The sequence below is a fragment of the Coregonus lavaretus genome (genome assembly GCF_964263955.1).
Source record: "Coregonus lavaretus genome assembly, chromosome: 30".
Lineage (NCBI taxonomy): Eukaryota > Metazoa > Chordata > Actinopteri > Salmoniformes > Salmonidae > Coregonus > Coregonus lavaretus.
Window position 1 is genome coordinate 4,503,992 of NC_140017.1, and position 16,460 is coordinate 4,520,451.

Sequence of the window (16,460 nt, forward strand, 5' to 3'; positions counted from 1 at the left end):
CGGTGCCTGATCCAGCTCCGGTCAGCTGCTCCACTCCGGAGCCAGAGCAGTCCGCTCCACCAGTGTCTGATCCAGCTCCGGTCAGCGGCTCCACTCCGGAGCCAGAGCAGTCCGCTCCACCGGTGCCAAGTCCAGCTCCGGTCAGCGGCTCCAGTCCAGACCATGACGTCAGCCCCTCTCCAGGTTCGGAGTCTCCCACACCAGGGTCGAGACAGGGCCTGGCGTATCGTGGGAGGAAGGAGAGGGGAAGTTGCGCGCCGAGGTCCAGACCGGACCAGGGGCGCAACAGGGAGGCGGAGAGTGAGAGGTTGTCACGCCCCGAGCCGGATCCGCCTCCGAGGCGGAATGCCCACCCGGTCCCTACCCTGTTATGTTTATGTTGTGCGGTCGGAGTCCGCACCTTGTGGGGGGGGGGGGGGGGGGGGTACTGTCACGCCCTGACTCAGGGGACTCTTATACAGTGGGGAAAAAAAGTATTTAGTCAGCCACCAATTGTGCAAGTTCTCCCACTTAAAAAGATGAGAGAGGCCTGTAATTTTCATCATAGGTACACGTCAACTACAACGTTTTCTGTAAGTCTTCACAAGGTTTTCACACACTGTTGCTGGTATTTTGGCCCATTCCTCCATGCAGATCTCCTCTAGAGCAGTGATGTTTTGGGGCTGTCGCTGGGCAACACGGACTTTCAACTCCCTCCAAAGATTTTCTATGGGGTTGAGATCTGGAGACTGGCTAGGCCACTCCAGGACCTTGAAATGCTTCTTACGAAGCCACTCCTTCGTTGCCCGGGCGGTGTGTTTGGGATCATTGTCATGCTGAAAGACCCAACCACGTTTCATCTTCAATGCCCTTGCTGATGGCAGGAGGTTTTCACTCAAAATCTCACGATACATGGCCCCATTCATTCTTTCCTTTACAGTCGTCCTGGTCCCTTTGCAGAAAAACACCCCCAAAGCATGATGTTTCCACCCCCATGCTTCACAGTAGGTATGGTGTTCTTTGGATGCAACTCAGCATTCTTTGTCCTCCAAACACGACGAGTTGAGTTTTTACCAAAAAGTTCTATTTTGGTTTCATCTGACCATATGACATTCTCCCAATCCTCTTCTGGATCATCCAAATGCACTCTAGCAAACTTCAGACGGGCCTGGACATGTACTGGCTTAAGCAGGGGGACAGGTCTGGCACTGCAGGATTTGAGTACCTGGCGGCGTAGTGTGTTACTGATGGTAGGCTTTGTTACTTTGGTCCCAGCTCTCTGCAGGTCATTCACTAGGTCCCCCCGTGTGGTTCTGGGATTTTTGCTCACCGTTCTTGTGATCATTTTGACCCCACAGGGTGAGATCTTGCGTGGAGCCCCAGATCGAGGGAGATTATCAGTGGTCTTGTATGTCTTCCATTTCCTAATAATTGCTCCCACAGTTGATTTCTTCAAACCAAGCTGCTTACCTATTGCAGATTCAGTCTTCCCAGCCTGGTGCAGGTCTACAATTTTGTTTCTGGTGTCCTTTGACAGCTCTTTGGTCTTGGCCATAGTGGAGTTTGGAGTGTGACTGTTTGAGGTTGTGGACAGGTGTCTTTTATACTGATAACAAGTTCAAACAGGTGCCATTAATACAGGTAACGAGTGGAGGACAGAGGAGCCTCTTAAAGAAGAAGTTACAGGTCTGTGAGAGCCAGAAATCTTGCTTGTTTGTAGGTGACCAAATACTTATTTTCCAACATCATTTGCAAATAAATTCATTAAAAATCCTACAATGTGATTTTTCTCAATTTGTCTGTCATAGTTGACGTGTACCTATGATGAAAATTACAGGCCTCTCTCATCTTTTTAAGTGGGAGAACTTGCGCAATTGGTGGCTGACTAAATACTTTTTTTCCCCACTGTATGTTGAGTCAGGGTGTGTATATTCTTTGTTATATATATTCTATGTTGTAGTTCTATTATGTGTAGATCTATGTTGGCCGGTGTGGTTCCCAATCAGAGGCAGCTGTAGCTCGTTGTCTCTGATTGGGGACCATACTTAGGCAGCCTATTGGCACTAGTGGGTGGTGGGATCTTGTTCCGTGTAAGGTATGTTGTTTGTGTCTACCTTGGACTTCACGTTTCGTTTAGTTTGTTGTTTTGTCGTTGTGTTTATTCGTTATAATAAACATGTATGCATATCACGCTGCGCCTTGGTCCGTCCCGTCCTTCAACGAACGTGACATATTCTTTCAAATATATGTGATATATTTCACTATTTGAAATTACAGAAAAAAATGACAGTGTGGCTTTAAATAACTTATATGCTTACATCCTCATGGCGGTGCCAAATAATGGTTACATAGTTACATAAGTTAATAATTCAAAAAATATATATACTAATTGTATATACAGTAATATAACTTAATAATATGAATAGGTCGATAATATCTGTCTGATGTTTTGTTTTCTAGATGACGTGTCCCTGGGGGCCTGCTGGGATGTTTCTGCTCCTGGACAGAGGGCACTACAGCAGCTCTCTCATGGACTCACTATGTCCCAATGTGATTTGGGCCTTTATTTATAAAGTATCTCATAGTAGGAGTTCTGATCTAGGATCATGTCCCACCCTTTCCTATTCATTGTGATCTGAAAGGCAAAACTGAATCTAGATCAGTAGGCTACTCCTACTCTGAGAGACTTTGAGAATATGGGACATCAAGGGGAGGCTGCTGCACTGCCTAAGTCACAGGACACCATGGTCAGGGTGATGTGTCTACGGGGTCTGTCGCCTCCAGTCATGGATGATAGAATACCCTGGAAGAAGAGCATCTCAGCACAGCAGCCAAAAACCTCCTTCAGAAAATCTACAAAATCAGTACTAGTTAGAAAAGACAAGTGTGAGCTTAAAGACAAGTGTGACTCTCTCACTCACCATCTCTCTCTTTCTCTCACTGCCTGAGTGCAATAATGAGGTATTAATTTAACACTCATCTAAATGCAGATCTGAACACATTGCTAAAGTCGCCAGGATATCCCAGGGATCATCAGTGGCACAAATCTGAGAGTAATCCAACCCAGCCTACCCAGTGCAGGTGGCCATGCTCTGACAGACATATTGTAGATGCTGACATCCCTTAGTGACAGTGACTCAGTTGTACTACCCTGTTATAAATATTTCCCATGATCCTGTAGGATCCTGAAAGATAGTTGAAAATCCTATAGAGATTGTAACCAGGGCAGAGCTCTTTTTCTTTTCAATCAAAGCTGACATAAAAAGAGTCTGACTCAGTTGTGTGAATTCTATAAAAATAAATCAGGGATCAGACTCCTTACAAACATTTCTAAAAAAGCTATATAGAGCCATGCCAACAAACAACAGCTTACAGTGGCCTAAGTCCTTGGATATTAGTCCTCTGATGTGCTTTAAAAACGGGGAGCAAAACATTTTGTCATGCTCGATCGCACACACACACACACACAGACGCACACAAGCAAGCATGCACACTTTCTCATCACCACCAATACTATTTGGTGTAAACGGCAGAGTAATGGCATGTCTGTATGTCTAGAGGGTTCAGCCTAGGTGAAATACATCAAGGTCTTTTAAGCGCAAACTGACACATCAGCTAATGGATTTCAAGGGTGATAGCCATACCTCGTCATCCTCTCAGTAAGACAGATGGTCAGTCAGCAAAGACAGGTCACAGCCATGCACTACACTGTAGGCCTGAGTCTAGTTAAAAGGACATTTCAAAATGTCTATGTTTTGTGTTCAAAAATGGTGTGCATCATCTGATTTTAACAATTTAGTAGGCAATGCCTACTCATAATTGGTTGAAATCACATGATGCACACTAGATGATGCCTTTTTTGACTACAAACATAGAAACGCGCCATTTTCACATACTGTATGTTGATGTTGGGGTAGTGCTGGAGATGAATATTAAGGTTGAAAAATTGTGTAATGTCCCTTTAAACCATCATCACAACTAGCTATGCAAATAAATGCAGGTTCTAAATTAAGTGGCATAATGAATTGAAATGTGGTTGAGGACGATTTGACATCTAAAATTAACGTTATAGGTGTATTATTATTAGTGAATTGTATGATGCACACAGCTCCATCGGTCAATTAAGAATTGAAGCATTAGACATTTGTTACTGTAAAAAACCCACTAGCCATTGCTCTTTTAAGAGATGAAAGGCAGCTCACGCAGCATCCGTTTTAGTTTCTATCTTGGCGAGTGCAAAGCCCATGGCATCCCACTGTGTTATCATCAGCCCCACCCCCACTGCATCTGGGTTACTGCAGTTTGCTGACCGATAGTAACCGGCTGAGAGCAGCTCAGGCTCTCTTAGCTGCAGTTGCAGATGACTTGCTACAGAGTGTTCTCAGTTTCCTTTTCGGATGCATTACAAAGATTTGCTGGATAGCTCGACGGCCCAGTTTCGATTTCAGTCAATCAGGAACAATACCGGCTGGGACAATTAAGTCAGGTCAAGTCTATGACGTCAGACAGAAGTCCCCATTCAATTTAGATTCCCTACATTTCCTTCGTGCTCATTGGTTTGATGAAGAATAGATACATGTGCTCCACTGCATGTTTTCTACCTATGATGCTTTGCTAATCATTCCTAATCCTATCACTGCATTTTACTGTAGGCTGCCTTGTAATGATAATGACATGTTTGTATTCTCTGCACTTCTATATGTTAATGTTGTCTGTATGTACTTTGACTTGATGCCCTTTGGCGATAATAAACGTCCTAAAATTTAGCCTAGTCTAGGGTTCTCCATAAGTAATAAAAAGTGGCAGCCTTGGGTTGGGCCAGATTGCCTTTGACCCCCCAAATATTCAATTGAAGAGTTTATTTCCAAAACGCTATATCAACCGCTTTTTCAATTATTATTATTTTTCATCAGAAATGATTGCTTATGGGTACCTTCATGTGTGTGTGTAAAATATTACTGTTCTCAGATTTCTTATTCATAGATTTTAGATGTGTATGAATTTTTTTTTTTTTGCTAAACATTATATATCCATTGTTTAGCTGGAATGGAATGTTTGTATCATGTATACACAGAGTGTACAAAACATTAGGAACACCTTCCTAATATTGAGTTGCACTCCATTTGAACTTAGAACAGACACAATTCGTCGGGGCATGGACTACAAGGTGTCAAAAGCGTTCCACAGGGATACTGGCCAATGTGACTCCAATGTTTTCCGCAGTTGTGTCAAGTTGGCTGGATGTCCTTTGGGTGGTGGACCATTCTTGATACACACAGGAAACTGTTGAGCGTGAAAAACCCAGCAGCGTTGCAGTTCTTGACACACTCAAACCTACTACCATACCCCATTCAAAGGCACTTAAATATATATTTTTGCCATTCACCCTCTGAATGGCACACATAAACAAAACTGTCACGCCTGCTCCCGTTCCCCCTCCCTGGCTCTCGAGGGCGCCAGGCTGCCCATCATTACGCACACCTGTCACCATCGTTACACACATCAGCGCTTCAATGGACTCACCTGGACTTCATCACTGCTTTATTACCTCCCCTATATCTGTCTGTTCCTCAGTTTGATCCCTGTGTCTGCAATGATGTTGTTTTGTTTCTTTCGTCCAGATGCTGTTCTTGCTTTGTTTCATGTATATTTATTATTAAATCCTCACCCTGCACTTGCTTCCTGTCTCCCAGCATCTGTCGTTACACAATACATGTCTCAATTGTCTCAAGGCTTAAAAATCCTTCTTTAACCTGTCTTCTCCCCTTCATCTACACTGATTGAAGTGGATTTAACAGGTGACCTCAATAAGGGATCATAGTTTTCACCTGGATTCACCTGGTCAGTCTATGTCATGAAAAGAGCAGGTGTTCCTACTGTTTGATACAGTCAGTGTATTTGACTGTGATATGTGGTAGTCTCACCTAGCTTTCTTAAGATGAGTGCACTTACTGTAAGTCGCTCTGGATAAGAGCATCTGCTAAATGACAAAAATGTCAGATCTAAATGTTTTACACAGTTCTCATATTACTGTATTTAATTATATATTTTTTACATTTAAATATTGATGTCACAAATGTATCATTTGTACATTTCTTGTGTAAAACCTAGCAGTACTACTTCTTTATCTGAGAGTGAGGCAGATATATAGCATTTTGCATAAAAAACATGATTATTTGTCTCTCTAAAATGAAACCATCAAGTGATATATTTTAAACAAATACATGTATGTCATTGAACAGCCCCATGCCATGATTAGATAGTGAAAAACACACCAATTTCTTTCATAATTTCTTCAAACAATTAAAGCTAATTAACCAAATTTCTGAAAATGGATATATAGCGTTTTGGAATGAAACTATTCAATTGTCATTTCACTCTCAATATGAAAATACACTCTTTCGTACCAAAGGATTCAAAAGTAGTGAATAGCCATTTGTTAAACCATCAAAGCTATTTTTTTGTGAGAGGAGGTCCTCATCCATGTCCTCTGACAGCAGGTTTATTCTTCATATAACTTTCATGTAGAACGAGATCTGGGCCCGTATTCACAAAGAATCTCAGAGTAGGAGTGCTGATTTAGGGTCAGTTTAGCCTTTTAAATCATAATTAATGAGAGGGAGAACCTGATCCTTGATCAGCACACCTACTCTGAGCTGCTTTGTGAATGCGGGCCCTGACCCCGTTTTTGAGAAACAAACTATTCTAATGCGAATGCCTTTTGGATGAGAGGCACAGACCACAGATTATCCTACAGAGTCTTGAATCCCTCCAGGGTTCAACAAAATCAAACTTAATGCCACAGGTCAGGCAATGATTTCCGAGCTGCTCACCAGCTTTAGAAGGGATACTGTATTTCTCAGTGACATAAACTGCAGTCTGGAATCTTAAACATAACGCTATAATGTGCAAGTGTGCATAACAATTGTAAGAGAGAGAGAGAGAAAGAGGAAAAAATGCCAGACATGATGCTACAGCACACAGACTAGTCAAAGAAACTAGACCATACTACTCTGATACTATATATTTGTCCAATCTGATTTTGCCACTACCACTTTGAGCTTTGAGCAGGAGATGGAGACAGAAAGACAGTCAGTTTCCTTTTCATATTGATTACAAAGGTTTGCAGGACAGCTTGATGGCCCAGTTTCCATTTCAGTCAAGCAGGAACAATACAGGCTGTAATGTTGCCGAGACGGCGTCCGGTCAATTCCATGAGGTCAGACAGAAGTTCCCATCATCTAAATCAAACGTCCATTCACTTTAGATGACCTACATTTCGTTCATGCTCATTGTTGATGTGTTTTTTGTTTATTGTAGAATACATGTGCGTCACTGCATCTTACTGTAGGCTGCCTTTTAATAATTAGGTTACGTTAGATTAGATTACATGTTTGTATTCTCTGCACTTCTATATCTTAATGTTGTCTGTATGTTTCTCTGATCTAGACAGATGGACAGATGCACAGACAGACAGAAGGTGCAGGTCTGTATGCCAATGAACACCCATGGAGAGTGCTAATGAAGACCACAGTGCTTTGCTGCGATGTGATGGGAGGAGGGCCCCCTCCAGTAAAGACGTGCCAGAGTAACTAGCCAGCTGTGCAGTTGCGTCAACACAGATTCACAGAAACACTACCACCAGCACCCAATCCCAAATGTAAAGCAACCTCGCTAACGACTCTCTCTCTCTCTCTCTCTCGGCTCTTGTGGGAGAGCAATCACTTACCCGGAGGGAGTAAGGATGTGCCTATTCAAAGGCTAACAAGTAATAGCTTACTTTGTTTACAGTAATTTGTATGATGGCACGTCTTTGAAGCAATAGCCTTCCGTCCCGCTCAACATCAAATCAACTTTTATAATGGTTGGTGATTCTTAAAATGCTCAGTGGGATGGAGTGATGTCGGGCAGCTGATTCCTCTAAAAGGTGATTTGAGGTCCCTAACTGGAGCTGATACTTGTTATGTGAACACTAGATGGTACAAGCTTGATTGAACCACAAAATACGATCCCTGCAAAATCAATCCTATCTAGCGGCTATTTCTGCCTACAAATATGCAAATCCTCATTTATATATGATAATCCACCAGACATAACAATCATTGCGTAACATCATGCAGCTCAGCGAATCCATGTGATTAACATTTCTGAAGCTATACAGTCGCTAGTAAAAGTCTACACACCTCTTGCACAATCTTCATATTTTTCAACCTTAAAATTACATCTACAAATGCAATATATTTAATTTTTTTAGCAAAGCCCAGATAAAAAGTTAGAGGAAACCCTGCTTCAGTCTTCTGAATGCCGAACCTTGGGATGAAATAAAAATTTTCAGTGGGCCAATTACACACATTTTAATGCCAATGACACCAGAATGGATTTCCAATAGATGTTGAGTGTTGCTGAATGGTCACGTCTCAGTCCTGACTTAAATCTGCTTCAAAATCAGAGATAAGGTTTGAATATTGCTGTCCATCAATGACTCCCAACTAAATGTCCTGGGCTTGAGCAATTTTGACAAAAACAATGAATAAATGTTGCCCTAAGAGTTGTGCAAAGTTGGTAGAATCTTATTCAAAATTATTCACATCTTAATGGCTGCCAAAGGTCCTTCCACCAAGTATTAACTCTGGGGTGTAAACGCAATCAAGACATCTTGTTTTTTAGGGGTTCAGCAGCAAAGTTGGTGAAACCTATTGTATTTGTTGGCCTTCATTATTATTATTATTCCTCTTCTTCTGTAAGGCAAAATTATAATTCCTGTGAGGTGAGGCCTAAGAAGGTGCAACCTTGCATGATAGTAAAAGCCATGGGCCACACCCTCACACGTAATGGCAAGCCAATTGGCCACATGGTAGCGCTATAACACTTGATTTAACATGCACATTTTGCAAGGTCACGCCCCTCACCCAGTGTGAGCTAGAGTCCAAAAAATGGGTACGTAGGTCCCTCTCCTCAGAAGGAACAAATTTGCCTCATGATCCCCTAAGGTCCGCCATGATGGATTTTCCGCAATTTTAAAATGTAAAAACACTCAAAAACGCTACTCCTCTGGCACCGAATGACCGATCTGGTCGAAACGTTATATATAGCATATATAGACCAAGGTCTCTCAACTCAACATTTTCCAGACCAGTACCTAAAACAACATGGACGCTATTGACCAATAAACATTTAGATGGGAGTGACCTTGTACATAAATGCATATAAATCAGATACGGATATTCGTATTGTACCAAAACTTGGTACACATGTTCCAAACGCCGTCAAGACTAAATCTATGCAAGCATATTCAGATCGACCACATGGTGGTGCTATAAATGGCAGATGTTTACATCTCTTGATCTTTTTGACTCAGAGTGATGACATTTGGCACACATGCTCAGGAATATGAGTCTAGCTAACCAGTAAAGTATGGTTCAGTTTGGCCACACGGTGGCGCTGTTGGACAGGAAATAACATTCATACAAGCTCATTGGCTCACAGCAGTCATATTGTTAGAAATAGAGTCCTGCAAAAGGTTGCATTTAAAAACATGTGTACATAGATGCTATGTACCAAATTTGGTGCCGATCGGTCCAGCGGTCTTGGAGAAGAAGACGTTTAAAGTAGTCAACATCATTGAAAATGGTCCACAAAACCTGAAAAGCATATTATATTGCATGATCAGTTTGATTTTGAGTTCTGATATTTGGCAAGCATGGTAAACAGTACAGAAGTAACTCGTCCTAGGGCAATGTCTCAAGCAATGTCCCCGGCAATGCTGCTTGTAGCTTAACATTTGTTGTTGTTTTTCTGAGAATTTTCTATAATTGTTCTTTCACTTTGAAAATCTGGAGTAGGAAAAAAACAATTAATTAAATAAATAAAAAATATTAGGCAGCAATATGTGAAGACTGTGCAAGAGGTGTGTAGACTTTCACTAGGCACTGTATGTTGCAGTTTTCTCTAGTGCACTATGTACAGACAACATTCATTACTCTTTCAGATGGAAAGGTAAGTACAGAATTGTAACAATTGACCTACTATTGATTGACTTAATATTCAATGAAACTGGTTCTTTAGAAGGGCAATCTGCTGTTGAAATAATAGCAAAGTATCACCCCACCACTGCTTTGACAAAACGCTGAGGGATGGGCTGGAGAAATGTAACCACTCTCAAATTCATAGACAGAGCTATGGATGCACGGACTGACCATCCATGATTTCAAAATTATAGTTTTAATCATATTTTAAGGGTTTACAGTGTTTGTTTACAAACATTGGACTAAAACAAGCTTATATTTTGGGTTCTGAACGGGTAGGACAGTTGAACTAAGCTGATGAGGCATTTAGAAGTTATATTCTTCAAGAATCTAAGGGTATATTTCATTAATTTATAAGTCCAAAAATGTATGTAGCAACTGCAGATTTCCCCTTTGAGATGCAGGTTGACATTTATTAGAATATGACTTGTTCTTGAGGCAGAACTGAGTGATAGGAATAATTTCTCCAAACTATATAAATATTTTCTCCAAACGATTTGAGGGAGTGCGCACATGCGGCTATTCTGTGTTGAGTGGTTAACAAAGAAATAGGTACTCCTATATGCTTAATTTAGAGTTATTCATGTAACTTTAGTTGTTCTACAAACGTTGGGCTATATGTTTTGATTTTTAATACATTGTAAGGCTGCATGATGCGACTCTAATGATGATTTGAAAAAAGTCGCTTGAAAGGCAGGTTGTACACACTCAAATAGTCTCTCATTCACAATTTGACAAGCACTTGATAATGCCTCGAACTTCACGGCAGCATCCCCTTTGTGTGGCCGAAATGCACCCTAAAATAATCCATGCCTTTTGCAGCCCGTGGTGCTGTGTTGTGCCCTTCTCCCTGTGTGTGCTGCGCAATCCGAAGCGTCTCTCAATCACACGGCTCTCTGTCACGTGATCGGGTCTTTCTCACAGGCTACAAGTTAAGACCGAAGCATCGGGGACGCAACTGCGCGCGTAGTTATCCAATTCCGAGGTGCATATTGAAGATATTGGAAGAACTGTCCACATTTACTTTTCGTCAGCCAACAAGATGAGTAGGCCTAACGAACAGCAAAAGCACTAGCCTATGTCAATCTACTATCCCCCATAGTACAAAAGTCGACCTATTCTATTCTGTGCGAGAAATAAATATTCCAAACATCGTCTGGGACATTTGTGGGATGCGATAGATCCCAAATTAATACAGCCACTAGCATAAAAACGCAACAGATCAGAACGTTTAGCTTAAAATGTTGATAAACTATTAGGCTATTTCTTCACACTTGGTAGTAGGCTATAAGTGTGAATGTTCCATTAAAGGGAAAACACCATTATCAAAAGTGACCGCAAATGCAATTATGCATGTAATGCTTTTATTATAAAGATGCATTTTTATGGTGAAAATTATCTTCCCCAAACTTGAAACTCACACGATGCTTATATATGCCAGTTAGGCTCTACACCCCTTGTAGAGCTGATTCATGTGCTTAATTTTAAGAAGTTATTTGGCCACTTAAGTTGTGATACAAACTTTATTAAAACATATAGGCCTATGGGCTAGGCTACAGGAGATGTGCGACTATGATTCCATCAGACTATTCTTGATTTAATCTTGTCTTTCATACACTAAATAATATATGTGTGACATTTATTTTGATTCAGAATGGACCATTATCATGCACCTGTATCGAAACAGGAGCAGCGGACAAAATTAGGGTTGCACGACATTGGAAATAACTGACATTGCGATATTTTGTTTTTCTGCTATATATATTGCGATATGAAAAAATACAGGATGTATGTATGATCTTCTGGGAAAAATGCAGTTTGCAAACAGCGACTTTTCAGGTGGAAGTCCTCATTTATAAAGTGTAGGGTCAGACTTATGTAGGCTGGACCACAAGTCCATTGTTGCTGTATAATATTCCACTTGTGACAGCTCTGTTTCAACTTGTGCCTTGCATTTCTCGTACAACTCTGGGATGGCAACTTGAGAAAAATAGTTGCGTGATGGCATTACATAACGCTTGTCAAGCGACCGGATCATGTTTTTAAAACCCTCTTTGGTAACCGTGTTAATTGGTACCATGTCTTTGGCGACGTGAAATGTTATTGATTCTGTGATTTCTCTCTGCCGTTTGGAACCTTTCTCGTATGGTGTAATACTGGCAAAGGCATCCATTTACATTTTACATTTTAGCATCCTAAATAGATTTTTGCTTTGGAGGGCATTGAGATGCTTTGCACTCGTCATACGAAGATTTGTGGTGCCGCCTTAAATGATCGAACAAATTGGTCGTGTTGTGGCAACAATTGCAAGGCACTCTCGACAAAGTACCTGTTTTTGGTCAACATCATCCTGTCTGTAGCCAAAATATTTCCATATTATTGACGATGCATTTCTTTTTGCAACCAAATTTTCCATTTCGTTTTTTTTTTGCCTGTTCCTCGCTCATCATTTCGTCACGCGCAAGCAGAGCCTGCATGTCAACCACGTGCAGCAACGAACTCCGTGTTTAAAATAATAATAATAATAATAAACTGTGTATCCAATAACCCATAAATCAGAGTAATTTACGTTATATCAGACAGATATAATGCTAGTATAACATTTTAAAAATACATATATTGTAGACTGATATATGTTTACCTTACTAAATCGCACGTTCTGCGATGTGACTATTGCGGATGCATACATCGCAATGTCGATGCTGAAACGATATATCTTGCAGCCCTAGACAAAATACATGTAATATATGCACTTAAATAGCGAATAGAGGACGCTTTTCCCCATGGTTTATTTTCATGCCAGCAAGGTAGGCTATACTCCTGTAATAAATATAAGCAATGTGCTTAATTTTAGGAAAGTTGAGAAATAAATATATAGTAGGCCTTATGGGATCCTCCGCTTTTTATTAGTGGCCATCACTCTGTTTTCTCCTGCAATTGCCATAGCCTACAGAAATGTTGCGCAACATGAGCTCATGGGCTCTCATGAAGTGTTTGATTAGATTTTCGAATACATTTGCATTGATGTCAGAGTGATTAGAGGGACAATAGAGTGCTGAGTACCAGGCAGTTAGCAAGTTTGGTAAGCTACTAATGACCAACAGCAGCATCAGAGCTTGGAGAAGCCTAATTACCGTGACTAAAAGGTAATGTTGAAATTTGACTGCATTCATGACTCGTGACCGCCGGTGTGGCGGTAATACGGTCACTGCAACAGCCCTAGGGCCAGCTGCAAAATCAAAATGGGCTATATTGTAAAAATTCATGAAAACAAAAATGAGCTTTTTGGTCTTAATTTAAGGTTAGGATTTTGCATTAGGGTTAGCAGTGTGGTTAAAGTTAGGGTTACGGTTAGGTTAAAAATCTGATTTATGACTTTGTGGCTGTGCCAGCTAGTGACCACTCTGCCTCCAGAATCAGATTCATGATTAAAAACGCAGGGAATGCAGGGAAACTGAAATCTGTTTTACCTAATTTTTATCAGCATGTCACCATGCTGATAAGGCTGGTCATGGCTCACATCAACACCATCATCCCAGACACCTTGGACCCACTCCAATTTGCATACCGCCCCAACAGATCCACAGATGACGCAATCTCTATTGCACTCCACACTGCCCTCTCACACCTGGATAAGAGGAACACCTATGTGAGAATGTTGTTCACTGACTACAGCTCAGCATTAAATCCCATAATGCCCTCCAAGCTCATCACTAAGCTCAGGACCCTGGGACTGAACACCTCCCTCTGTGGCTGGATCCTGGACTTCCTGACGGGCGCCTCAGGGGTGCATGCTTAGTCCCCTCCTGTAATCCCTGTTCACCCACAACTGCACGACTCCAACACCATCATTAAGTTTGCTGACAACACTACGGTGGTAGGGCTGATCACAGACAGCCTATAGTGACATGGCAGTGTGGTGCCAGGACAACAACCTTTCCCTCAACATCAGCAAGACAAAGGAGCTGATCGTAGACTACAGAAAATGGAGGGCCGAGCACGCCCCCATCCACATCGACGGGGCTGTAGTTGAGCGGGTTGAGATTCAAGTTCCTCGGTGTACACATCACTAAGGACACGGTCCGCACACACACCAACACAGTCTACACCTGTTGTTTGATTTGATTTGAAAAATAAGATTCCTCAGAAACGCCTATAATGCACCCACCTTTCTTTCCCCACCATGGTCCCTCGGGAACTGAGTAGCAGACATCTTTGAATTCAATGTTAACTGCTGGTCGACGTGGCAGGTAGGAAAAACGTTGGGCTTCAGTTAGACTGTTCTCCACTTTCTTCAGATGCCCATGTAATAATGGAGTCTGTTGACTTCTCACATGATTGGATTCCACCTCATCATCGATAGATACACATACAGTTCTGGAGTCCAGCATCAGATCAGGAGGCCCATTGGTGTTCTGGTGGTGATGGAGAGAGAGGTAAAACAGGTGGTTTGGGGTATAAAATGATTGAATTATCAAAAAGTTAGCAAACAATGTGGGGCAGGTTACACCATTAAAGCTGGGCATTGAAAAACGGCCGCCTCGCCACTTGTTTTGATATACAGAGTTGAGGGATGAGACTAAGAAAATGTAACCCCTCTCAAAATCATAGGCAATGCTTGTGATGCAAGGAATGACAGTCCAGGACAGCCAAATGATAGTTTCAAACATTTGAGGCTATACATTGTTTGTTTATGATCTTGGTTATTCCCAACAACAAAAAATGGAGTAAAATGTATTTATTTATTATGATAGACCAAGACAGTTGTGCTGAGCCTGAGAGGCATTTATAAGTTATATTCTTCAATAATCAATGTCAATAATTGTAATTTGACCACTGAACAGATCCCAGATAACAATCAAACTTGAATACAATAAAGATATCTTATAACACAATTCATTGATATGATACACTGTGCATGTACATTTCTGATAATTTCACTTTTCAGATTTAGGCTAAGTGAATATTGGCATAGGCTACTGTAGGCTGCTGCAGAGTCGCCTAATCTGTGTCTATCTATATGCAGAGTGCCGGGGTTACAATCGGACAAAGCTTAGCTTACTCTGGGCGCATAGAAAAACAACAGCCATGCAATAATTAGCCTGATACTGATTAACTACATGGTATGTGTTAACTACATATGCAAATGGTGTAATTAAATATTGATTATTGAAGAATGAGGGCAGTCATTCAACCTATGGTTCATACACAAAAAAATGCTGGGTTGTTTGGTTGACCCAACTGCTGGGTTGCAGGCGTTGGGTCACTTAGTTGGGTTGTTTTCTTTAAAAAGAGCAAGGTTGGGTTGTTGATGCTGGGTTATTGGTGCTGGGTTATTGAGATATGTACTATACGTAGTTTAGTAGGGGTGTGGCTTTCAGTTTGTTATTTTTAGCCAGCCGTAAGAGTAAATGTTATTCCTTTTCATCTGTTCTGTTGTATAGTTATCACATGTTACGGTTGAACATTGACATTTTTGTAGCTTCAATGAGGTTTACAGAAGTGCATAAGTTCCCTAAAAGCCTATACAAATCCCATTGTTGGGATAGATACCAGCGTACTATAATATGTAATAAATAATCTTAATATTCTAGAAGAATGTGTAAAATGATAAACATTTTAAGGAAACATTTTATTTGCAATATGTAAACTTACATGGTAAGAAGCAATGACATCTACTCTCATGGGTGGCCATTAAAAATATACATCTGAAAGCCACACCCTAATAAACAACGCCTCCTGAAAATAACCTAGGGATTACGTAAAAAAAGACCCAGCTGCTAGGTCAACCCAGCACGTAAGTAAAAAATACGCAACTGATGGTTAAATTAACCCATGTTTGGGTAATCCCAACAACACAACATGTTGAGTTATTCACGCAACCCAACTGTCTTGGTCAAAACAACCCAGCATATGTTCTTTCCAATATTTACCCAGCGCTGGGTTACCAAATAACCCAAATTGGGTTGTTTTTAAGCCAGCATTTTTATTTTTTTTATGGCCATAAGGTTAAACAAAATGCCTAAATGAGAAACTCACAGATTGATATAGTCATGTTGCCTAATAATCAGCAAATATTGTTATCATTATTGTAATTATCATGATTTGAAAAGGCAAAACATATATTAAAGTACTTCCCACATAGTATACTGACACAATCATAATGCGTTTCAATCATTTGGAATGGGGTTATCACAGTTCATCCTCTCATCTAGGCTGCCTATTTTGATGACCAATTTTGGATGAGCAGAACTGATAGAAAAATGCTGATCAGACATGTTCATTTATAGAAATGCATTGAAAGAAATGCACAACATGCCAGGCCAACATTGTAAATAAGCATTTGTTCTTAAACAACTTGCCTTGTTAAATAAAGGTTAAATAAAAGGATGAAAAAGATGTCATTAAAGAAAATACCATCAATATTATCACAATCCATTGTCACAATCACATTTT

General features: G+C 40.9%; 1 protein-coding gene across 1 annotated transcript in view; it reads right to left on the reverse strand.

The window, feature by feature from the left end:
- Nucleotides 1–16,460, reverse strand: part of LOC311105882 (ATP-binding cassette sub-family G member 1-like) — a gene marked incomplete at both ends in the record, with an annotated part of 57,644 nt that overhangs the window by 41,091 nt on the left and 93 nt on the right. Inside the window, one exon of the mRNA XM_084148106.1 lies at nt 14,173–14,419. Within this exon, the coding sequence (XP_084004232.1) occupies nt 14,173–14,419 (247 nt within the window). The remainder of the gene's footprint in view (nt 1–14,172; nt 14,420–16,460) is intronic.